The sequence below is a fragment of the Geotrypetes seraphini genome, chromosome 13 (assembly GCF_902459505.1).
Source record: "Geotrypetes seraphini chromosome 13, aGeoSer1.1, whole genome shotgun sequence".
Lineage (NCBI taxonomy): Eukaryota > Metazoa > Chordata > Amphibia > Gymnophiona > Dermophiidae > Geotrypetes > Geotrypetes seraphini.
The window spans coordinates 47,162,902-47,187,519 of record NC_047096.1 but is presented as its reverse complement, the minus strand read 5'-3'; the positions used below and the strand labels follow the sequence as shown (position 1 = coordinate 47,187,519).

The 24,618-nt window shown below is 44.8% G+C and overlaps 1 protein-coding gene across 6 annotated transcripts in view; it reads right to left on the bottom strand.

The window, feature by feature from the left end:
* PRDM10 (PR/SET domain 10) overlaps positions 1 to 24,618 on the bottom strand; it is a 230,992-nt gene that overhangs the window by 17,002 nt on the left and 189,372 nt on the right. For all 6 annotated transcript variants that reach the window (XM_033918444.1, XM_033918447.1, XM_033918448.1 and 3 more), the window contains 5 exons: positions 24,194 to 24,304; positions 21,690 to 21,890; positions 19,352 to 19,483; positions 11,818 to 11,988; positions 4,884 to 5,024 (listed from right to left, as the gene is read on the bottom strand). In XM_033918444.1, coding sequence (XP_033774335.1) covers positions 4,884 to 5,024; positions 11,818 to 11,988; positions 19,352 to 19,483; positions 21,690 to 21,890; positions 24,194 to 24,304 — 756 coding nt within the window. The remainder of the gene's footprint in view (positions 1 to 4,883; positions 5,025 to 11,817; positions 11,989 to 19,351; positions 19,484 to 21,689; positions 21,891 to 24,193; positions 24,305 to 24,618) is intronic.

The window sequence follows — 24,618 nt, the reverse complement described above, 5'->3', positions numbered from 1 at the left end:
CCTGTGCAGTGGCGCTACATATTTTAAACCCCCCTGCCGCCGCTGCTGCATATTTTTAAGCCTCTGCCGCCACCGCATATTTTTAAACCTCCCCCCGCCGCCACATATTTTTTTAAAAAAGCCACCACTGCTGCAACTTTAATCTCACCCGCTCACTCGTAACTGGTGGTCTAGCAAATTTCCCAGCCAGAAGCGCAGAGATCAAGAGCAAGCCTTCTGTGCTACTGCCTGGGCCTGCGCTGATCTCTGAATGGCTGCAGTCAGCTCTCGCGGGACTCACAAGAACTAACTGCAGCCATTCGGAGATCGGCATGGGCCCACACAGGCGTGCAGAGGAATTGCTCCTGATCTCTGCGCTTCTGGCCTGTACGCCACTGGCTGGGAAAGATGGGAGGAATTAAAAAAGGTACCGAGGGGGGATGATTAAAAAGGTACTGGGGAGTATGTGGGGGGTGATTATAATACACAGCAAGGATCAACAAAACCCCTGTCTCCCCTCCCCTTCACATATATCCCCTCTACTATCAAGAAAATTGAATAAGCCAAATTATTATAGAATGCAACACAGAAATATCATGCTAACAGAATACCACAGTCACACATAGCAGGAATAGGGTTAGGGTAGTACAACTAGGGCAACTGTCCCCCCTGGTCAAAGAGAGCCGTAAGCCTCTGCCTGGACTTTGCAGTCCCCAGTTGTGTCTAACACCAGCTCTAACAAGATAAATTTATCTTTTTTTATGTCATCTTAGCATATTTTATGCTACAGAACGAATTATTTTTTTTAACATGTATTGTTATGGGAAAACGCGTTTCACATAACGAACTTTTCGCATAACAAACTTGCTCCTGGAACCAATTAAGTTCATTGTGTGAGGCACCACTGTACATACATCCCATATAAAAAGGGTACAAAAATCTTAAAGAAGAATAAAAAAGTTATAATGATAAAATATGTTAAGAACCCAGCCTGTTAAATAATTGAGTTTTTATCTGCTTTCTAAAATCAAGATAAGAAGAGGCATTCAGCACAATTTTCGCAAGCCATGAATTCAGTTTGGCTGCCTGAAAAGAAAAGGTGAAAGAGGTACATTTTATCATATGTGGTGGGAATGTCAAAAGGTCCAGAAATATTGGGAGCAAGTATTTTATTATGTAAGTAAGTTAATCCAGATCCCTCTTAATATGAATGCTGAAAGGGCACTGCTGGGAGTTAAAGTAGAGGGTTTATCATCCTCTCAATCTAAACTTATGGATTTGGCATTTAACGCTGCTCGATTAATACTGGCTCAGCAATGGCATACTCCAAATATACCCACAATAAGAGATATGAGAGATCGCTTAGGAATAGTGTGTGAAAAATATAGACTATCGGCCCATTTTACAAATCAATGTGTGACGTTTAAAGATATATGGAGAAATATATTGAATTGGAAAAAGAAGATTTTTGTAAGTTTTAAATGGTACATTATCCTATCCTTATGAAAAGAGTACAGGCCTCCTGAGGAGGGGGGAGGGCAGGGAGTGGGATTGTTTTAACTGTTTGTTTGACACGACATGCTATCTTACTATTTTATTAAGGTTATGAATCATGTTAAAATGTAATTTATGTCTTGCATTGAGATTTTGTATTATATATTCTTTTCGTTAAAATTATTAAAATAAAATTTTTTTAAAAAAGGAAAAAAAATATGGGGCTCATAATCGAAAGAGAAAAACGTCCAAAAACCGGCCTAAGTCGTCATTTGGACGAATATTTCTCAAAAACGTCCAAGCGCCGATAATAAAACCGGGTTTTGGATGTATTTTAAAACGACCTAGGCCTTCATAGTGCCGCCAACGTCCAAAGCTAAACGGGGCGTTTCGGGAGGCATGTTGAAGGCGGGAGTTGGGAGGGACTCCGGCTTAGACTTAGTCGTACAGCATGTAAAACTGAAAATTTTACAACAGAGCTTAGACGGAACTTGGACGTTGTGACTTAGACCATGTAAAACATGGTCTAAGTGACAAAAATCCACCTAAACTCACCAGATAAGCACTTCAAATACATAACACAGACCCCCACACACTACCCCAGTGATCACCAACCCCCCCACCCCCATAAAAATTTTATTCGCAACTTTAAATTTCAGCCTCCAGACCATCATCACCTGGCCGCCTGGCATAGGAAAGCCTAATCGTCCAGCCCAAAGGCAGTTTAAGTCATCTTGGGGGTGGGTTAGGGACCCATAAAGAAGAGGACCCATGCCCATAAGCCCCTGTAATCACTGCATTGATACTTAAACATTTGCACTCCCCTACACACCCCCAAAACCCTTTTTTACTGGCATATAAGTGGCTCCTGAAGCCATAAGGGCTATTGGGATGGTAGATAAGTGGGTCTAGGGGATTCTGGAGGTGGTTTGGGGGGCTCACCGTGACCTATAAGAGAGCTGTAGGGAGGAGAAGCCATGGCACCCTTTTTGTGAAGTTGACATCAGTGCCCTGTAAGGTACCCCACTATTTAGGTGGCATATCTGGGTATCCAATCCATCACTTTGATGACCCCTCCCACGTTCAACAGGGCTTGTTCTAGGCTTTTTGGACTTGGACAGAAATGTGGTATAAAGATGGACGATTTAGCGACTTGGACAATCAGATCGGCAGGACATATAATTAGACGATTTTCGAAAGTAAAAAAAGTTGGGCATCTCTTTCGAAAATGTGTCTTAGGCTCTTTTTAACTTTGGACGACTTGCGAGATGGACGTAAACGGACTTAGATGTCTCTTTCGATTATGCCCCTCCACGTGTCCTTGACATCTGAAGCTCAGGAGGCTTAGATGGGGAGGGGAGAGGAGAGTGTGGTCCCAGGCTCTTTAAAACTTAAAAAGCGTAAGGTACACAGGGTGCTTTCTTATAATGTTCATTTTCCCATGTTCTAGTCATGTGTTTCAAGTATATGGGAGTGAGGAGCTTTCTACACTTTCTTTCTTATCTCATTTTTTTCTTCTTAGTTATGCATCTTTATCTTTTTTGAAATTTATGGCTATTACAATAGTTAAGATGCTATGTTGAACATGTTAGTCACCTGTTTTTATTCTGCAAGCATGACACATTATTCTACCAATATTTCATGTTATCTTTCAATTATTTGACATTCTTGTTAGTCCAGGCTGTTCTTTAGGGTTTATGATTGTATAAATGGCTTCTGTTTACCAATAAAAAAGATTTTTAAACACCAATGGCACTGAACAAAAACTGCGCAGAGATATTTGTTCTTCTGTTTCTTTTGAACAGATCAAACTTTTCCACAGCACACTACTGTGCACTGGTACACTAACTGAACAACTCTGGCATGGTTAGGTGTCGTGTTTGAGTCCTAGTGACTTGATGAATTGCAGATCTAAAAAGAAATCAGTTTTGTACCAGTCCTGTAAGATCCTCCAGCATTATCCCCATGGTTGTTTGCAACGTGTCTAGCCATCTGATTGCAGGTCGCCCTCTTCGTCTGGTTCCTTTGATCTTCCCAAACATTATGTCCTCCAATGATCTTTCTCTTCTGATGATGTGACCAAAATAAGACAGTCATAACTTTAACATTTGGGCTTCAAGTGACATAGTTGGTTTGATCTCTTCCAGAATCAATTTGTTAGTTCTTCTGGTAGTCCATGTCATGCATAAAGTCCTTCTCCGGCACCAAAGCTCAAATGAGTCAATCTTCTTTCTGCCTTGTTTCTATATTGTCCAGCTTTAGGAACTGCAATTGACCACAGAGAAAATGAGTCTGTGGAAAAGTCTGATCTTCATTTGGAGTGTTATTTCTTTGCGTTTGAATACTTTTTTGAGAGCCTTCATTGAAGAAGAACCAAGTGCTATTCTGCGGAGTATTTATTCCCTGCTAGTTGCTTCTTTGTTTACGAAAGAAACCAGGAGATTGAAATCCTTTACAACTTCTATTCTATCGCCTTCAAGATCAAAATCTTCATCATTTTCCGTGTTCATGATCTTCGTCCAGTTTATGTTCAGTTCTAATCCCATGTTATGACTTTCAGCTTTGACTTCTGTTGATAGATACAGCATGTCTTCTTTGCTGCTGGTGATTAGCGTTGTATCATCTGCATAGTTCAGGTTGTTTATATTTTGGCCACCAACACTCTCTTCTTCCAAATTAGCTTTTCTGAAGATGGCTTTGTCATAAAGGTTGAACAGGTAAGGTGATAAGATGCATCCTTGCCTGATGCCACATTTTACTGGAAACTAAACAGTGTTGCCATATTCAGTTCTTACTGCAGCGTCTTGATTTTTGTAGAGGCTTTTTAACAGCTGAGTTATGTGTTTGAGTATTCCCATTTGTGCTATATATAAATATTATATATCAATACAACTACATGATCAGTACAAACTCTAGTCCTGGTCATGTTCAGATATAAGCATCTAAAATCAAACAGAATTCCGAACAGTCGAGAGCTAGTCCCAGCTTTGTAAGAGACTGTCATTTCATCTTCCTGTAGCTGTGAACAGAAAAAAAACAAGATAGTCCTAAAAGGTTTTTTTCTCTCCTAACTGCCACTGAAGAATGCCAACAGCAATGACAGAAATAATTTGTTAAAATTTTGGACCAACAAATTTTTGGGGAAAAATAAAAAAGGTAGAGAAAATAGGTGAAGTGAAAATAATACTAGAATAAAAAAGTGAGAACATTTTAGAATGTATAAGTATTGTGTCATGACAGCAAGATGTGATCTGTGCACAAAGAAGCTTTTCACTCTAGGGCCTGGTGATTTCCCTTAGCAAATCAGATTGATAGAATAATCATTCATCATATGCTATGCACATAAATAATCATTAAATAAGAAAAAGACTTAACAGCCAACACAATTTTGGGGAATATATAGCGAGTACCTGTGAAGATGTCTGGGCTGCTGTGGTAGATTCAGCCACTTGGATATGCTGCACTTGGATAGGGTGCTGTGTATAGGCCTGAGGATCATGCAAGTGACCAACATCCAACGTGGAATGCTGGGCCTGGTGAGGAGAGGGAGCCTGAAGATAACAATGACAAACCATACCAGGGTAAGTCAGAATGTATTAAATGCTTTCGGTTATTATGGAGAGAACAGATTTCAAAATGATGTATTTACATGTGAAAATTAGATTTCTAAAAATTGTCTTCCTTAATAAAAGTAAAGGTCTATGCACATATTTAGCTGTATGAGCAGTAGGTATTACATAAATTACACTAATATCTGTACAGGTAACATATATATCATTCAAGATTTAGTTTCTAAACATAATAATGAGAATGAACAGTTTGGATCAATACTAGTACCTATATTTTAAATGATATGGCCCCTATTAAACTGAGAAGAAAGAGATTGATTCAGATCTTTTTTTTTAACCTGTATCTATAAATCTTTATTCATTTTTAAACTTATAAGTGTATCATCAATTAAAAACATTTTCACTTAGATACAACACTTAATAGTCTGAAATAATCCATTGTAAGACTTGTCTCCCCTTCCCTCCCCTTCCATAACAAATTTTAAACACATAAAACATACAATAATTCTTTCTTAACATTCCTTATACTTATATAAAAACCATAATCTATCCCTTCCCCCCCAATCTTGAACATGCACTATTAAGGGAAAAAAGCACAGTTACTTACCGTAACAGGTGTTATCCAGGGACAGCAGGCAGATATTCTTGACTGATGGGTGACGGCACCGACGGAGCCCCGGTATGGACAATTTTAGAGTGATTGCACTCTAAGAACTTGGAAAGTTCTAGCAGGCCGCACCGCGCACGCGCGAGTGCCTTCCCACCCAACGGAGGCGCCTTCCCACCCAACGGTCCCCAGTTAGGATAAGCCAGCTAAGAAGCCAACCCGGGGAGGTGGGTGGGATGCAAGAATATCTGCCTGCTGTCCCTGGATAATACCTGTTAACGGTAAGTAACTGTGCTTTATCCCAGGACAAGCAGGCAGCATATTCTTGACTGATGGGTGACCTCCAAGCTAACAAAAAGAAGGATGGAGGGAAGGTTGGCCATTAGGAAAACAAATTTTGCAAAACAGATTGGCCGAAGAGTCCATCCCATCTGGAGAAAGCATCCAGACAATAATGAGATGTAAAAGTATGAACTGAGGACCAAGTAGCAGCCTTGCAGATTTCCTCAATAGGAGTTGAACGGAGGAAAGCTACAGATGCTGCCATAGCTCGAACTCTATGGGCCATGACAGAACCTTCCAGTGTCAGTCCGGACTGAGCATAACAGAATGAAATGCACGCTGCAAGCCAATTGGACAACGTACGTTTAGAAACGGGGCGTTCCAATTTATTCGGATCAAAGGACAGAAAGAGTTGTGGAGTTGATCTGTGGGGCTTAGTACGGTCTAAATAGAAAGCTAAAGCCCGTTTACAGTCCAAAGTATGTAAAGCCTGTTCTCCAGAGTGAGAATGAGGTTTCGGAAAGAATACAGGCAGAACAATCGATTGGTTGAGATGAAATTCAGAGACAACCTTAGGGAGAAACTTTGGATGTGTACGCAGAACCACCTTGTCGTGATGAAAGACTGTAAAAGGTGGATCAGCAACCAGTGCATGCAGCTCACTGACCCTCCTGGCAGAGGTAAGAGCAATAAGGAAGACCACTTTGCAAGTGAGAAACTTGAAAGAACTGTAGCCAAAGGTTCAAATGGAGGCTCCATTAAGGCGGAAAGAACCACATTGAGGTCCCAGACTACCGGAGGGGGCTTAAGAGGTGGTTTCACATTGAAAAGACCCCGCATGAATCTGGAAACCAAAGGATGAGCCGAGAGAAGTTTCCCATTGAACGAAAATGGACTTGAGAGTCAAAGGATCGAGAGTCCATTCGTGGGGCTGGAGAATTCTGCTGAGATTGTCCGCTAGGGAATTCTGCTCTCCCTGAATGTAGATAGCCTTTAGGAATAAGTGGTGATCTGTCACCCAAGACCAAATCTTCTGGGCCTCCTGACACAAGAGGCGAGAGCCTGTCCCACCCTGTTTGTTGATGTAGTACATTGCAACTTGATTGTCTGTGCATAGTAGTAGAACTTGAGGAAAGAGAAGATGTTGGAAAGCCTTGAGGGCATAAAACATTGCTCTGAGTTCCAGAAAATTGATGTGATGTTTCTTTTCCTGGGATGTCCAAAGGCCCTGAGTTTGAAACTCGTTCAAATGAGCTCCCCAGGCATAAGGGGAGGCGTCGGTGGTGATGACTAGTTGATGTGTATGCCTCTTTGAGATCGAGGGAGCATAGCCAGTCGCCCTGAGTGAGAAGAGGGTAAAGAGTGGCCAGAGAAAGCATTCTGAATTTTTCTTTGACCAAGCATTTGTTGAGATTGCGAAGATCTAAAATGGGTCTGAGATCTCCTGTTTTTTTGGGGACTAGAAAATAACGGGAGTAGAATCCCTGCCCCTTCTGATCGAGAGGAATTTCCTCTATGGCGTTCAGAAGAAGGAGGGATTGAACTTCTTGGAGAAGAAGGGAGGACTGAGGAGTGTTCAAAGCAGACTCTCTTGGCAGACTTAGGATAGGAAGAGTCTGGAAGTTGAGAGAGTAGCTGTGGCGGATGATGTTGAGGACCCACTGGTCCGAGGTGATGATCTCCCAACGGCTGATGAACAGAGAAAGACGTCCTCCGATGGGTTGAGGAAGATGGGCGGATGGTAAAACACTGGCTATGCCCTGGAGAATGAAGTCAAGAGGGTTGCGTGGACTTTTGCTGAGGAGGAGGTTTCACCTGCTGCTGCTGTTGCGTCCGAGGAGGTTGCCTTTGTTGCTGATGCTGCCGTCTAGGCTGCTGAGGAACCTGTGGTAAGGGTCGGGCCACATAACGACGTTGGTAAGCTGATTGCTGCCGAAAAGGTCGGACAGGTGGAGTCTTCTTTTTGGTCTTAAGAAGAGTGTCCCAGCGAGTCTCATGTGCTGACAACTTTTGTGTGGTTGAGTCCATGGAGTCACCGAAAAGCTCATCCCCTAGGCATGGGGCATTAGCCAGGCGATCTTGATGGTTGACATCAAGCTCCGATATCCTGAGCCAGGCTAGACGACGCATGGCAACAGACATGGCCGTGGCTCTGGAGGTAAGTTCAAATGTATCATATATCGAACGGACCATGAACTTCCGCAGTTGGAGAAGAGAGGACGAACATTGGCAAAAATCAGATCTCTTGCGGTCAGATAGGTATTTCTCAAAAGAAGCCAAATTCTGAATGAGATGCTTGAGATAAAAAGAGAAATGAAAAGCATAATTCCCTGACCGGTTAGCCAACATAGCATTTTGGTATAACCTCTTACCAAATTTGTCCATGGCCTTCCCTTCTCTGCCAGGAGGGACTGAGGTGTACACACTAGCTCCTGCAGACTTCTTTAGAGTAGATTCCACCAATAGAAACTCATGTGGAAGCTGCGGTTTATCAAAGCCAGGTATAGGGATGACTTTATATAAAGAGTCCAATTTACGGGGAGCTCCTGGTATGGTCAAAGGAGTCTCAAGATTTTTATAAAAGGTTTCTCTCAAAATATCATGGAGGGGTAATTTGAGAAATTCCCTTGGAGGCTGGTCGAAGTCCAGTGCATCAAGGAACGCCTTGGATTTCTTGGACTCAGCCTCCAAGGGAATAGAGAGAGACTCACACATCTCTTTCAAGAAAGAGGTGAAAGAGGCAGTATCCGGTTTAGAGGAGGGATGTTGAACAGAAGGATCCTCTTCACCCGATGAACACTCACCCTCAGAGAGAAGAGGCTCTTCGGAGTCACCCCACAGATCAGGATCCCTAATTTGGGAACTGCGATCCCGAGACTCCGGTGTGGAGGGTTCAAGTTGTCGGGTTTTACGTACCGACTTATCCGAACTCAAAGAAGCGGTACCGGGAGAAGTTAAAGGCTGTATTGGGGCCGAAGTTTGAACAGCCAGGTGCAGCGCTCTCGGTTCCGGTGCCAAAACCGGCATGGAGATCGAGGAAGCTGAATGGATCGGTACCGATAGAGTGGAAGCAGACAATAGAGGCTGCCCCACTATCGGTACCGGTGGCTCAGACCGGACCGGGACTGGAAGGTTCGGTGCCAATAGAGCAGGAAGGAGCTGCTGCAACTGCTCTTTAAGTTGCACCTGAAGGACGGCTGCAATTCGCTCATCCAGCGAAGGCACTGGTACCGCTTTCTTTTTCTGTGGTACCTGTGGTGCCGCTCGACGTCCAGAGGATGAGGAACCCGATGACGAGGGGCTCACCTCTATAGGGGTGGAGCGTTTCCACGGGCGCCTCGTGGTCGGCAGGACTGGACTCGCTGCCACAGAGACCGGAGGGCGCTCCAGCGGGGAAGGCTTCTTAGCCGGCTTACCTGACTGGAGCAACGCCGGCGCAGTGTCACGCGGCGTCAAAGAAGTGGGTGCCGATTGCGAAGGAGCCGATGCCGGTGTCGATGCCACAGAGTCAGCCATCTCGGCACCGAAAAGTAATTTCTGTTGAATTTGACGATTTTTCAACGTTCTCTTTTTCAATGTGGCACAACGGGTGCAGGTGGAAGCCCTATGATCCGGACCCAGGCACTGTAAACACCAGTTGTGTGGGTCGGTCAGAGAAATGAGCCGTGCACACCGTTGGCACTTCTTGAACCCTGGCTGAGGGGGCATGAAAGTAAAAACGGCTTCTGCCAAATCGAAGGCCGAGGCCTCGATGATGGCAACAGGCTCCGCCGGGGCGAACCCGAAAGAAAAAAATAAAGGGATTATTTTTTTTTTTTGTAAAAGAGAAAACAATGAAATAAATAGAAAAGAAGGAAGATTTACTTCCTCACAAGATTTTCGCGAGCAGGAAGGCGAAAAAGGGGCTTTTCAACGGCCGTTGAAAAGAACGCGTCTTCTTAGCTCTGCGGAAACTAAGAAACTGGGGACCGCGTGCCTCCGTCGGGCGGGAAGGCACTCGCACGTGCGCGGTGCGGCCTGCTAGAACTTTCCAAGTTCTTAGAGTGCAATCACTCTAAAATTGTCCATACCGGGGCTCCGTCGGTGCCGTCACCCATCAGTCAAGAATATGCTGCCTGCTTGTCCTGGGATAATGGTATTTACTCATTACAATATTTTCCTAAAGGCTCCCAAACATCTTGAAATTTTCTTAAATACTCCTGCTGAGTAGCTATTACTCTTTCCATTTTATATATATTACATAAAGAATTCCACCAGAAAGTATAGTTCAATCTATTCCAACTCTTCCAATTACTCGTAATCTGCTGTATGGCAACCCCTGTCATAGATGGAAAAAGGAAAGATTCGAGACCTCCTGGGGAGGGAAAGTAAACGGAAGGGGAGGACAGAGATGGAAGATGGATTGTGATGGAAGATGGATTGTTAGCATGCAGAAAGAAGAAAACGACAAATGGGCAGGAAACCCTGGCAAGCGAGTTTCAGAAGACAACCAGAGCCTGGGACCAACCTGATTTGAATAATGATCAGTCAACAAAAGGTAGAAAAAATTATTTTATTTTCTGTTTTGTGATTACAATATGTCAGATTTGAAATGTACATCCTGCCAGAGCTGGTGTTAGACCGCGAATGTGAGCTAGGATTTAACAGAGAGAGAAAAAGTCTTTCTTGTTTATTTTGTTTACACCACAGTGCCAGTGTGGGTAGGAGAGGGAAAATGGGGTGAAGAGGCTATAAAATAAATCCACTAGGATGTTTGAAAAAAAACACTCAATTGAGCAGGAAAATCAAATCGAATCGAAAAATTGATTCAATAGGCTGAATTGAATCAAAATTTTTTTCCTGAATTTGGCAGCACTAGTGTTTACTGGTTAAAACCTAGAACCAGAAGCCCTTTATATGGCTTTAATTTGACAAATTTGTTAACTAGTTTCAAACAGAGCTCAAAGTAGTGCACGAAGCATACAACATTAACATGTAGCACTCTATAAAAACAAGACAGCAATATTAATCAATATGTTTGTGTGGCATGGCATTTTAGAAACAATGTCCAACTCTGAATATGGACGTCCCAAGTCAGAACGTTTCCAATGAATGTTCATCTCACATGTAATTTAGAACAGGATATAACCTGGTCTAAAATACATGCGAAATGGGTGTCCATGTGCTGGAAACATCCAGAATGAACATCCATTTTACAAACTGAAATATCCAAATTTTAAATGCAGGTAAACAAAAGACATGGGCATCTGTATAGCAACAAAGGAACATCCATCTTATAAAATGACCACACAGACATCCATGCAGATCAGAGGGGTAGCCTAATAGTTAGAGCAGTGGGTTGAGAATAGGGAACTCAGGTTCAAATCTCACTTTAGCTCTGATTATTTTTTTAAAATTGTGAACCTTCCTGGAAAGTGAAGTTACTTACCTGTAGCAGGTGTTATCTGAGGACAGCAGGCAGATCATCCATGGAGCCCCAGTATGGACAGTCAATAAGTGCACAGTCACTTTAAAAACATGAAGACCGCCTACACTGTGCATGCATCTGTGCTTTCCCGCCCAAAATCATCTTGCGGGATCATCAGTTCAGTAACAAAGCTAAGAAGCCAACCAGGGGAGGTGGGAGGGCTGTGAGAATATCTGCCTGCTATCCTTGGACAACACCTGCTAAAGGTAAGTAACTGAGTTTTAATAAAGTGAGATTGTACAAGAACTAACTTGCCCAAACTGAAGTATGTGTATTGAGGATCCATGCATATACTTTTAGCTGGATAAAGGTTGGATACTTTTAGCTGGATAAAGGTTGGACAATTTTTAGTCAAATTATTTGGAGAAATTGTTTCTGAAAATTATCCTCATTACATATTTTCAAAAAGGGTACTGTACCTGTGCCACCTGGACAACCTGTAACTGTATGTGCTGTGGCTGCTGAATGCCACCTGCAGACTGTGACACAGGGATGTACTGGATACGGGGGAAGTCTCCTTGAGGCGTTCGGAAATCTGTCGTTAGACTCTGGGATAGCTCCGTCATTGCTTGTGTTAGCAGGTCTGTTGTCTGGTTAAGATACATATATTATGTCATTTAGCATTTTTTACACTGTCAGTTTACAGTTATTACCAAGATAACATGAACCCTTGTCATCCATTGAGCCATTACAAAAGCCAGCAAAGTCTGAAAATAGGCTCATCGTTAATGTTAATTATCTTTTAACTCAAAGGCTAAAGTATTTCTGTCACTTAATTTTCTAGCACCTGATATGGGATTCTAGCATTTTGTTGTCCATGTTCTTTTCTTCTTTGATGTATTTAGGAGTCAGATTGTGTGATCCCATTCTTAGGATCTTTCTATGTGTATCTTTCTTGTCTAATCCCAGCTTTAAGCCTTGGAGTTAAATTTGTGCTACCTCACATTTCTGCAAGAAAATGTTGTCAGTATTTTTCTTTTACAGAGGGTCTCTTTGCTCCATTTATTTTCTGTAGAGCAGTAATGGAAAATAGTCAAGATTTTGTATGAAATCTGTTTTTATTAAGCAACAACCAGATCACAAGTAAACAGCAGGGCAAAAACATTTCAAATATAGAAAACAGAGCTCCCTACCCCCAAGAGGACTGGACTCTGATGTCCTCTCAGGTAACAAAGTATCCCAACCCCCCCATACCTCCCTACCCCCCAAAAACCCCACCCAGCACCCCACTCCCCCCAACCCCACATCAGACAGGCGAGATAGAATACGCAGGTAGTCTATTCAGGATACGACTACGCACCCGGGGAGGCAAACTGTCCAAATAAGGAGTCCAAATGTGAACAAAGTCTCTGCTCCGGCGGCGAGAGGAAGAAGCCAGAAGGGCCTCCCATCCAAGAAGGGCATGTAATTTATTCCGCCAGTACCAGAAGGAGGGAGGAACCTCCGCCAGCCAGAAATTCAAGATAAATTTTTCCCCAAAATATAACATTTGCTCAAAAACAATTTCTCCGCAGATGTGTACACAGAAAACAAGGAAAAATGAGCGAACAACATATGATATACAGAAACAGGAACAGAAACTCGCAAGAGACCCTGAAGAAAGGAAGCCAGGGCCCCCCAAAAGCTCTGAACACTCTCACAACCCCAAAGACCATGAAAATAAGAATTCACCTTCGTATGGCAGGTGAGACAGTAGGGAGTATTGACACAGCCCATATGGTAGGCCCGGCTCTGGGAAGCATAGGCCCTCAACAAGGTCCGAAAATGGCATTCACGAAGCTCCGCACTATGCACCAAAGCAGGAACCCCGCGAAGAGCCTGAAGCAAAAAGCCCGCTCCGATTTCCCGCCCCAAATCCCTCTGCCAAGCCATCAGCACCAAGGAAAACTCCCGCGGTGGACCAAGCGCCCCAAGTTGCTTATGATACAAAGAAACCAAGATCCCAGAAGCTGAGTCCTCCCCCCCTTCCAAAAAGTCTCGAAAACGAATCCCAAAATCCAAAGAAAGAGAGCTCTGAGGAAGAGACCGCACGTAATGCCGCAGTTGACAATGAGCAAAGGAAAGACCTAAAGAAGGCAGACCCCTACCCAACAACTCATCGCATGAAAGGAGCGTGCCGTCTTCCCGCATCAACTGAAAAAGATACTCAAACCCTTTAGCTCGCCAACGCCCAAAGAGAGAGGGGAAGAGCCCCGGAGGGAAGGAGAGATTGCCGGTCAAAGGCAGTAACACACTAACATGTGGATCCTGCCGCCAAAACGGTAGCAGCCGTCGCCATACCTCCCAAAGGGGACGAAACAAAATACTCCGCCGACAGAATACGGGCAGCATCGCCAGCCTGGCATGCAATAAAGAGAGAAGGTGAAAAGGATAATAATAATCGCGCTCCAGAAAGAGGTCAGAATAAAGATCCGTACCCAAAACCCAGTCTCGGACGTGGCGCAACAGACACGCCTGATTATAAAGAGCCATATCTGGCACCCCAAAACCTCCCCGGCTCCAGGATCCCACCAACAACTGCCACCGCAATTTAGGTCGCCGATCACCCCAAAAGAACTTGGACAACAAAGAGGACAGGGCCCGGATATCCTTACACAAGAGATACAAAGGCAACGTTTGCAGTACATAAAGCCACTTAGGGAACAAAACCATCCGAAAAAGTTGCACCCTCCTCATCAAAGAAAGAGGCAAATTACGCCAGGCGGCCAACACAGAGCCGGAAGTGGAAAGCAACCGAGTGACATTCAACCTATAAAGCTCCCGAACATCCATGAACAGTTGAATTCCCAAATAACGGAAAGAGGAATCCGCCCAATGCAGTGGAAAAGTCCCCTTCCAAGAGTGCCGGAGATCCCCAGGCGAAGCCAGGGCCTCCGATTTCTCCAAATTTAAGGTGAACCCTGAAAAATCCCCATATTCCCTAATACTCTCCAAAAGGGTGGACAGAGAGCGTTGCAGGTCAGTCAAAAAAACCAAAAGATCATCGGCAAAGGCCGCAATTTTAAAATGAGAGGCTCCCAGTTGAAGGCCACTGATGTCAGCATTGGCCTGAAGCTCCCTAATCAGGGGATCCAAGGAAAGCACAAACAGCAGAGGCGACAGGGGACAGCCCTGGCGGGTCCCTCTACAGATGGAAAAGGAGTCTGATAAGCCACCATTCACCGAAATCCGTGCCACCGGGTCACTATAAAGGGCCCAAAGAGCACCAAGAAAAAAGGGGCCAAACCCGTACGCCCCCAGCGTAGCAAAGAGGAACCCCCACCGCACCCGGTCAAAGGCCTTTTCGGCATCAAAGCTCACCAGTACAGCGGGGGTTCCATCCACTCTAGATTTCTCCAGGGCCAGCAAGATACGACGAAGGTTCTTAGAAACAGGCCGATCTCGTACAAACCCCACCTGCTGCTCTGATATTAGGGAAGGTAGCATACGAGCCAACCGATTCGCCAGCACCTTAGCCATCAGTTTCGTCTCAAAATTGAGCAGGGAGATGGGTCTATAGGAGTCCGGCAGGGTCGGGTCCCGACCCGGCTTAGGAAGAACAATGATCTGCGCCGAATTCAAATAACGGGGCAAAAACCCCTTGGCCACATTCAAATTAAAGATTTCCGACAACAACGGAGCTATCTCATCCACCATCAACTTATAAAATTCACCCCGGTAGCCATCAGGCCCCGGCGATTTGCCCAACGGGCTGGCACGGATCACCCACTCCACTTCCTCCGCCCGCACAGGGCGCTCCAACAGGGCGGAGTCATCTGTACTGAGATGGGGTAAATCCAAGCTGTCCAAATAGACACCCCCCCTGCAAGAAGATCCGGGCCAGGCGAGGCATACAAGTCAGCGAAAAAGTCCTGCAGAATTCGACCAATGTCCTCAGTCTTATGGTGAAGCACGCCTCTCGCATCGCGCAGAGCGGTGACACCCGCGGATCCCCGATACGAGCGAGCTAAACGCGCCAACATCCTGCTACTCTTGTTGGTGAACCAAAAAAGTTGAAATTGATAATGCTCCCTAGACCGCTGCACCCCCCTGTGCAGGAGCTCATTCAAGACCTGCTGTGCTTCCAAAAGCTGCTTTTTAAGCATCAACGTAGCGGCCCTGGCGAAGCGCTGCCGCAAAGTCCTAACCCTAGTTTCCCAAGTAAGAATCTCTCTGTGACGTGCCTTAGCCTCAAAAGATACAAACGACATGATTCCCCCACGCAACACGGCCTTCGCAGCCTCCCAATAGAGAATCGGATCCTCCCTATGTTGCATATTGGCAATTTGGAAATCTCTCCATTTAGCCAACAAAAATTCATGAAAGCGAACATTACGATATAAATGACAGGGAAACCGCCAGGAAACATCCCCTACCCTTGGTGACCCCCAAAGCCAACGCAGACCCACCCAAGCATGGTCCGAGATTTCAATGGGGCCCAACATGGCTTCTTGAATCGCCAGGAGAAGGTCCCTGGACAAAAGAATATAATCAATGCGAGAAAGTGTCCCACGGGCACGAGACATATGGGAATAGTCCCACTCCACCGGATGGAGAACCCTCCAAACATCCAATAAGTTCAAAGAGGAAGTCAGCATGCTAGCCCCCGTGCAGGCCCGAAGAGACTCTCTTCCCACGGAAGAAGACCGATCCAACCGAGGATCAGGAACCTCATTGAAGTCGCCCCCGAGAAGCACCGGAATATCACCAAACTGTAACAAGAGGTTACGCAACTTCCGAAAAAACCTGGCAGAGGGATTGTTAGGAGCATACAGATTGCAAAGCAATAAGGGTTTATTGTTAAGAGAGACCGAAGCAATAAGACCCTCAGGATCCCGAAGTACCTTGTGAGTTTGGAGGCGAAGACCCTTGCGAAAAAGTATCACCACCCCACCCTTACCCCCCAGAGCCGGAGCCTCCAAATGTGCGCCCACCCACCAAGAGCAGAGCTTAGCATGCTCCACAGAAGACAACCGGGTCTCCTGGAGAAAAGCTATGGAGGCCCTCCTGCGATTCAAGGCTTGCAATATTTTATACCTTTTAATCGGGGAATGTATCCCCCCCACATTCCAAGATATCAAATTATGTTCCAGGAAAGACTAGAAAAAGAGCCAAAAGCAGATACAGAATATCCCATCGAAAAAGGCCAGAGGAGCGTCCCAGCCACCACCCCTCTAACCACTCACTCAAAAAGCACCATCTTTCACCCACCTGTCTAACCCAAAAGAGATCTCCATCCCCAACCACACCCCCCCCCCAAAACCCACACCAAACCAAGTACCGCACCCCAATTGGTGCCACTTCCAGGAAGCAGGCACGCCCACTGCAGGTCCCACACTGATCCCTTCAGCCTCCATACCCACCCCGAAACTAACAGACCATGGGCTTCCACCGAAGAAGAGCCGGATTTTAAAAAAAAAAACCCTGACAAAGAATACCGCACCCAGCACCCCAACCATCCAACAAGCAAACAGAACCCCCAACAACCCCCTCTCCAGACAAGCAGCCATACTCACCTCATCCACACCTCCATAGCCGACCCAGACCCTCCGTCACACAAAAGAACATACCAAATAAGCCCCTTAGACAGACCCCCCACAATCCAAACCACGTCCACTCCAACCCCCCACAGCTGCCCCAGGACACAAAGCACACAGACCCCCCACACACACACACTCACACCCGCATAGCAAAGATGAACAGGCTCAAAGTGCAGGAAACCCAACACATGAAATAAAGAAAAACAAAAAAAAAAATAATGTTCAGGACGTGGAGCGAGATCAGCAGAAACCCCCCACATCCCAGGGGGAAGGTCCTCGAAGGAGTCTTCGCAGCTCTCTCGAAATCCAGATCCTCAGCCTCCAGCTCCCAACGGGGACAGCTCCACCACAGAAGCCCAGCCGCAAATCACGGCGCCACCTCCGGGAACTTCTCCTCCACAAACTGCCGAGCCGCCTCTGGAGTATCAAAATGGTGTGGCCTGCCAGAGTGCATCACCCGCAACCGAGCAGGGTATTGAAGAGAGAAAGGAATACTGCGCCAGACAAGACTGGAACACAGAGGAGAAAACTTGCGCCGAGCCTGCGAAACCTCCGCCGAGTAGTCCTGGAAACAGAGGACTGGTTTGTTGTTATAAAGCAGCTTCTTCCCCTGACGTAGGGCCCGGAGAACCGCAATCTTATGGCGGTAGTTGAGCAGGCGGCAAATAACCACCCGCGGACGCTCCGCTCCATCTCGCCGGGATCCCAAACGATGCACCCGCTCGATATAGATGGGACCCAATTGCTGCGGAAGGGCCAAAGACTCCAGCAGCCATTTCTCCAGGAAGTCCCCCAGATCCGCGTCCCCCAGAGACTCAGGCAAGCCCACGAACCTCAAATTATTTCGTCGGGACCGGTTCTCAAGATCCTCCACCTTGGCTCGGAGCGCTGCCAGAGAAGTAAACTGACCCTCCTGTTCCTGTGAGATCCTCTGCACCGTGTCCTCAGTGAAACTGACTCTCTGCTGGGTCTCCCGAACCTCCGAAGTCAGGGCTGCAAATCTCTGGTCCAGCGTGTCCAGCTTATCCAAAATACGCTGGAGTTTAGCTCCCAGCGTGCCCTCCAGCGCGGCCTGCACCTCGGCAGTGACCTCCGCGACCCATAAAGAGCTGGGGGTCTCGGGCGCCGCCGGCGATGCAGGTGCCACGTGCGCCGCCATCTTGAGCTCGGGCTGCTTTCGGCGCTCACGGTCCGTCTTACCCGGACGCGCGGCCATCCCTCGTACAGCCGCGAGATCTCAACCGAGACTCCCGACCGCACTCCCCTGCACGCCGACTCCGGGAGCCAAGGTTTTCAAAGCCGATTATCGATCTTTCTGCAGCGGGCGCACCGGAGCCACGATCCTGTCCTGCTCACAGCCCCATGCTTCCGCCGGAAGTCTATAGTCAAGATTTTTATGCAAAATGCCATCTTATCTTGCAACTTTTTTACTGGCCCAACTTTAAATTCTAAGGGACTGATGTAATAAAGTATGTGAGGCTCTGTGCACAGCTTAGCTCAGTTTTTACGTACAATTTTGCATGCTACTCTGGGTGTCCTATGTTAAAATGAGTATTGCACACGCTTATATCAGCACACAGCTAATTTAAATTCTATGGTAATGAAGATATTCTTTATTCAAGACAGATGTAGAGGACACCAGCGTAGTGAGGGTGGGAGGCGACCAGAATGGCAGCGCCCCCCCCTTGCCCTGTTCTCTGTCCCCCCATACCTGTTTAGCTTCCCTGGCGCGGGCAGCATCTCCAACTTGCTGCCCGCACCAAGTCAGTGTCAGCTCACCCTCTGAAGTCACTTCCTTGTCACAGGTTCAGGAAGTAGCGTAAGAGGGGAGCGTCAAGGCCAGCGCATGCAGCATGCTAGCGAAAGCTAGAAGTATGGTGAGGGAAGGGGGGAAGAGAAGGCACGCACAGCAGGGGTGTGGGAAGCAGTGGGGAGGTGGAGAGATGCAGGTGCCCCCACCAAGACAGTGCCTTGGGCAGTCCGCTCCCCACTACGTCACTGGTAGAGTTTTCTAATGCTGGGGTTGAAATGCAAGATCTGAGTAGTAGTAAAATATTAGCTTGTTCTTCTGCAGTCAACACTAGTTAGAACTGCATGTCTATTTTGTCTTTTTACTGCAAGAATATAGGACAAAAAGTGCTGTTGACAAATCGGTATTGCAAAACTTGTATGCACAGAATAGCGTTCCAGTAGATGTGTAAATTTATGCACAAGCTATTCTAAGTACCGATACAATAATTTGGTGTGCAAGATATAGCTGCTGCTACCACAAACCCATGTGTGCATGAATAGGTATGCTCTCCCACATTAGCACACATTTTCTTCACACAGCCTATCTGCTTGCCGCACTGGGGAGCAAAATGTTTTCTTTACGATGAGCGCATGGCTCTAAATCAAAGTTGCTGCATTGGTCCCTAAATCTTGTAACTCTTACCACAACAGTCTCTCCAGTAGTGTTGTCTGTTGTAAGGACAGCAGGGGTAGTGCTAATCACAGCTGTGTGTATGGTGTTAGGAAGCTGAGCGTATTCAGGATGTTTCTTCCGAATGTGCTGTACCATTTTCGTCTGCAGAGATGATGCAAAAGTAATTAATAATAGAGACATCTATTCAGTATCACAGTAACATATTGTAGTCAGTAACAGAAGATAATAATCCATCCTCTCTGGCCAGTTGAGAGGAATGCATGAGTTTTTTAATGCAGTTCAACCCAACTTCTTCTCTCCATATCTTTTACCTGACTCTTCACCATTTATCCATCATGTCACTCACTCCCTATTTCACCTCCGGTCTTGCCATATTCAAATTTGCTTCTGACAAGATCAACACTTAAATCAATTCCTGGGCCACTTCCTTCATTATTGAAATTTTGGGTCTACCCATCTCACAGTTCCAGGAAATTCAGTATCACTATTATTGAGGACTGCATATGTCATTCTGTGAGGTAGTGCTTCATTTGTAAACAACTGTGGAGCTGGGGAGAGGGCAGAGGGTCAAGAGCTATAGAAGCAGAGAGGCTGCATTAAGGAGCAGAATGACTACCGTGTTTCCCCGAAAATAAGACCTACCCCCGAAAAAAAGCCCTAGTTAGATCGCCCCTGACACTCCCCGACTCCATCCCTGGATTCACCGGCAGCAGCAGCGCTTCCCCCATCCCTGCCGCGCAGCTGAACCCCGCTGACCCACCCACCCATCCTCCTACACAGCATCTTTCCATCTCTCCATCCCATCCGAACCCTGCTAACCCTCCCACCACGAGATCGACATACCTCCCTTCAAACAGAAGCATCGGCAGCACTTTAAACAGGCTGCTTCGCGGTCTTCTCCCGCCAGGTCCTACCCTCTGTTGCATCACTGATGTCATCAGCGACGCAGCACAGGGAAGGCCCCGGCAGGAGAAGACCGTGACGTTGCCTTAATAATCAGGGAATAGGGCATAATAATCAGGGAGCAGTTGTGATTTCTCAAGCATGACATTATAGTGTGAATACTCGAAGTTTTGGCCACAAAGTAAGTAGTATCATTTGAACTTTGCTCACATGAATGGCATTTGAGTCAAGTGGCACAAATTGATAATATTCTCTAGTTCCAGCTATTGTGCTGCCTTCTTTCCATCTCTCTTCCTGAAATTTCTTGCTTTCAGCAGTTTTTTCTTTGTGAACAAAATGTATTTAATTCCATGTATATTTTTATCACAGAAATTGAATCGCATTGGACCACGATAATGCGATCAAATCAAATTTTAAATAAACTTGAAACCTGAATAAATCTTTTTGATGTCAATATCTGATTATTCAATTGCCTTTGAAGGCTAGCTCTGGCTGCCAGTAGAGGTGAAGTAAGTTATACAAAAAGAAAAATTGAATGAATGCAAAATGTGATAAAGCACAAGATAATTTCTGCTGCTGAACTAGCAACTCAGTTTGTCGGACAGTCAAGCCAAACCACGGAATACTTGTGCCAAGGCTATACTGACTTGATTGAAAAAATTAAGAAAAAAACTGCCGTATCTGATAGATAAAAAAAAGTATTCTGTGCTCAAATATTTTCATCATAAAAAATGCAAAACAACAGTTTATAACTTGAAGAGTTGACCATATTTTGATGTTAATGTATGCCATTACTATGCAAACTTCCATGACCTTTGACCCTTATTTTCAGGCACTGTTTGCTTGTTTTGAAAAACAAAACCAACTTTTTCAGGGGGTCTGAAACATGCTCTTTCTAATAGAGTTAGTTTTAAAATGTTTCAGAATATTCTTTTTTATAAAAGCTAGTTAAAAATTCCCAATTTTTGATATTTTTTGAAAAAAAAACAAGAACTTTAAATTGAAATTATAATGAGATTAGCTTATAAATTGAAATTGTATATTTGAGAACAAGATCATGTCACAAAATAACAGACAAACTTTTATAAGGATAGCTTCATTATTACAGGAGCCACAGAAGGCTAAACTTTGAAATTTTTTAACACAGTCCATTTTTTCAGCCCACTTTGAGGCTTGCATCTTTAGTGAATGTCCCTAACCTGCCTTACCATAGCCAAGCCCCATTTTCAGTTGTACACTAAAATATTTGTGCGCCTCTTAACAGAATAGAGCCTAGTAAGATACACACATTAATTTCAATTGTTGCCAATTAGCACCAATAATTAATTGTTAGCACCCAATTAATTGGCTCATTACTCAATTAAATTGTGCATGCATCCATGATATATTTCTTTGGATACTTTGCAAGTTGAAAAATGATACACTAATGAAAGACTTACACTACCTTGCTGCTGTACTGTTTCGAACAGTGCGGACAACAAACTGGTGGTGTGGCTATCGTCCCTGTCAGCTGGGTGTGAGTACTTAGCATAGGATCTGGTTCTCCAGGTCCAGCTGGACGTAATTTACGGATACTTGGAGGGAGTGCAGCACCAGGATGGTTCTTGAGAATATGAGCTTTCCGTTTACTGGCACTCTTGTAAACCTGTAAAGAAATGTATGAAGGCAAAGTTATCAGAGCCCATGAAAATGTCTTAGGGCTCCTTTTACGAAGCCGCGTTAGCGGCTTTATCGCATGTACATTTTTAGCATGCGCTAACCCCCACGCTAGCCAAAAAACTACCGCCTGCTCAAGAGGAGGCGGTATCGGCTAGCGTGGCCGTTAACGTGGCTTTGTAAAAGGAGCCCTTAATGTTGCCTTCTAGTATAACGGCCCCTCTTTCAACATTTCAGACAGGAAAGGACAAAACTGCAAAAGAGTCATGTACACAGTATCCAAGCAGTTTTTATGCAGGGCATTTCAACCTTTTCTTTTCCACTTGTCTCTCCTGTACTTTATGATTTATAATTCCATTCCTTCCTGAGTTTTCTCTTTTAATTTACTATTGTAAACTGCTTTGCTTGTGTTTATTGAGAAACAGTATATTAAATAATAACAAACACACAAATATAAACGTGGAGGGGCATAATCGAAAGAGACGTCTAAGACAGTTTACGTCCATCTCGCAAGTCGTCCAAAGTTAAAAAGAGCCTAAGACACATTTTCGAAAGAGACGTCCAACTTTTTTTTACTTTCAAAAATTGTCTAATTATATGTCCTGCCGATCTGATCATCCAAGCGGCTAAATCGTCCATCTTTATATCACATTTCCATCCAAATCCAAAACGCCTAGAACAAGCCCTGTTGGACATGGGAGGGGTCTGCAAAGTGATGGATTGAACACCCAGACATGCCATCTAAATAGTGGGGTACCTTACAGGGCACTGCAGTGAACTTCACAAAAAGGGTGCCATGGCTTCTCCTCCCTACAGCTCCCTTATATGTCACGGTGAGTCCCCCATACCACCTCCAGAATCCCCTAGACCCACTTATCTACCATCCCAATAGCCCTTATGGCTGCAGGAGCCACTTATATGCCAGTAAAAAAGGTTTTAGGGGGTGTATATGGCAGTGCACATGTTTAAGTATCAATGCGGTGATTACAGGGGCTTATGGGCATGGGTCCTCCTCTCTATGGGTCCCTAACCCACCCCCAAGACGACTTAAGCTGCCTCTGGGCTGGACGACTAGGCTTTCCTATGCCAGGCGGCCAGGTGATGATGGTCTGGAGGCTGAAATTAAATTGTGAATAAAATTTTTATGGGGGTGGGGGGGTTGGTGATCACTGGGGTAGTGTGTGGGGGTCTGTGTTATGTGTTTGCAGTGCTTATCTGGTGACTTTAGGTGGGTTTTTGTGACTTAGACCATGTTTTACATGGTCTAAGTCACAACATCCAAGTTCCGTCGATCTTGGGCTGTATAACTTTCGGTTATACATGCTGTAGAACTAAGTCTAAGCCAGCCCACGTCCCGCCCTCGACACGCCTCCAGAAACGCCCTGTTTAGCTTTGAACGTTGAGCGGCACTATGAAGGCCTAGGTCGTTTAGAAATACGTCCAAAACTCATTTTTATTTTTTGGCGCTTGGACATTTTTGAGAAATGTTCGTCCAAGTGCCGACTTAGGCTGGTTTTTGGATGTTTTTCTCTTTCGATTATGAGCCCCATACTGTTTGGTCATCCAGAATGGATATAGAGACTGAAGCTATGTTCTCTTGAAGGAAGTCAAAACCTTGTCCCTGTGTTGTTGCTTTCTTTTTAATTTGAATTTTATTGAAAAAAAATTTTTTTTTTCGATACACAAAACAAAAATATCCCCCCAAACCCTGTCCTTGGTTTTGGCTGCAAAACAGATTGTGATTTCTGGGCCTTCTTGGATAAAAGTGAGCCCTATCTAGACTGAGAGAAGCGGAAATGTGGAAGATACCTACACCTATGAGAGTAACAGGACCTCGTTTCTAGCTGTTATAAGCCTGCTAATATCGGGTTAACCTAGTTTTCTATAATGGAACCTAGGCACTTAAATTCGATTATAAAATAGGCACCTACCAAACAACCTCAGGGCACTTAAACTGAGGGGGCTCAGTTACAGAATTACCCCATTATTGCACAATTTTAAAGTTTGTTTACTAGATAAATAGGTTGTCTAAAAAAAAATCAAAGATTACAGTTCAGTGAAGTCTATTTTAACACACCAGAACTTGCTTATTCATTAATAAAAATGACTTTTGAATACCGCAATCTAATAACAGTTTTAAAATATGCCTTATTCCATTTTATGTTCTGTCTATTTTATACCAGTAAGTACAATGCATATTCCAACTAACATTCAAAATAGGAGATTAGCTTATTTCTGTCTGCTTTAAGGAAGTTTCCAGGTACAAAGTAATGAGAGATATTCTTCACCCACCTTATCACAGTACTGACAGAAATAATCCCTGTTTGGTTTGATGATGGGGAGAGTCAATTCAGGCACTTCTTCGATCTTCATGTCTGGATGCCGTTTTGACAAATGATTCACCTATAAGGAAGTAGAAAACAAACTTCAAAACAGGAGACCCACCTCTGTGTTCTTTCTGTACTCATATGCTCACAGCCAGCTTCTATCTTCAAGGGGAAGAATGACTCTAAATTACAGCAGGATGGTATTCACAGTAGATGATGACACAATGCCATTAAGGAGCCTGTGAAGTCTGCTTAATTATTCCTGTTCACACTGCAAGGATATATCCCGGATACCAGCCAGAGAAACTTAACTGCTTGAAGGACATCACTTCTTAACCAAGTTAGTATTTGTTTCCTTCTTGCTTCTCTACCATCCTTAGATACAAGATA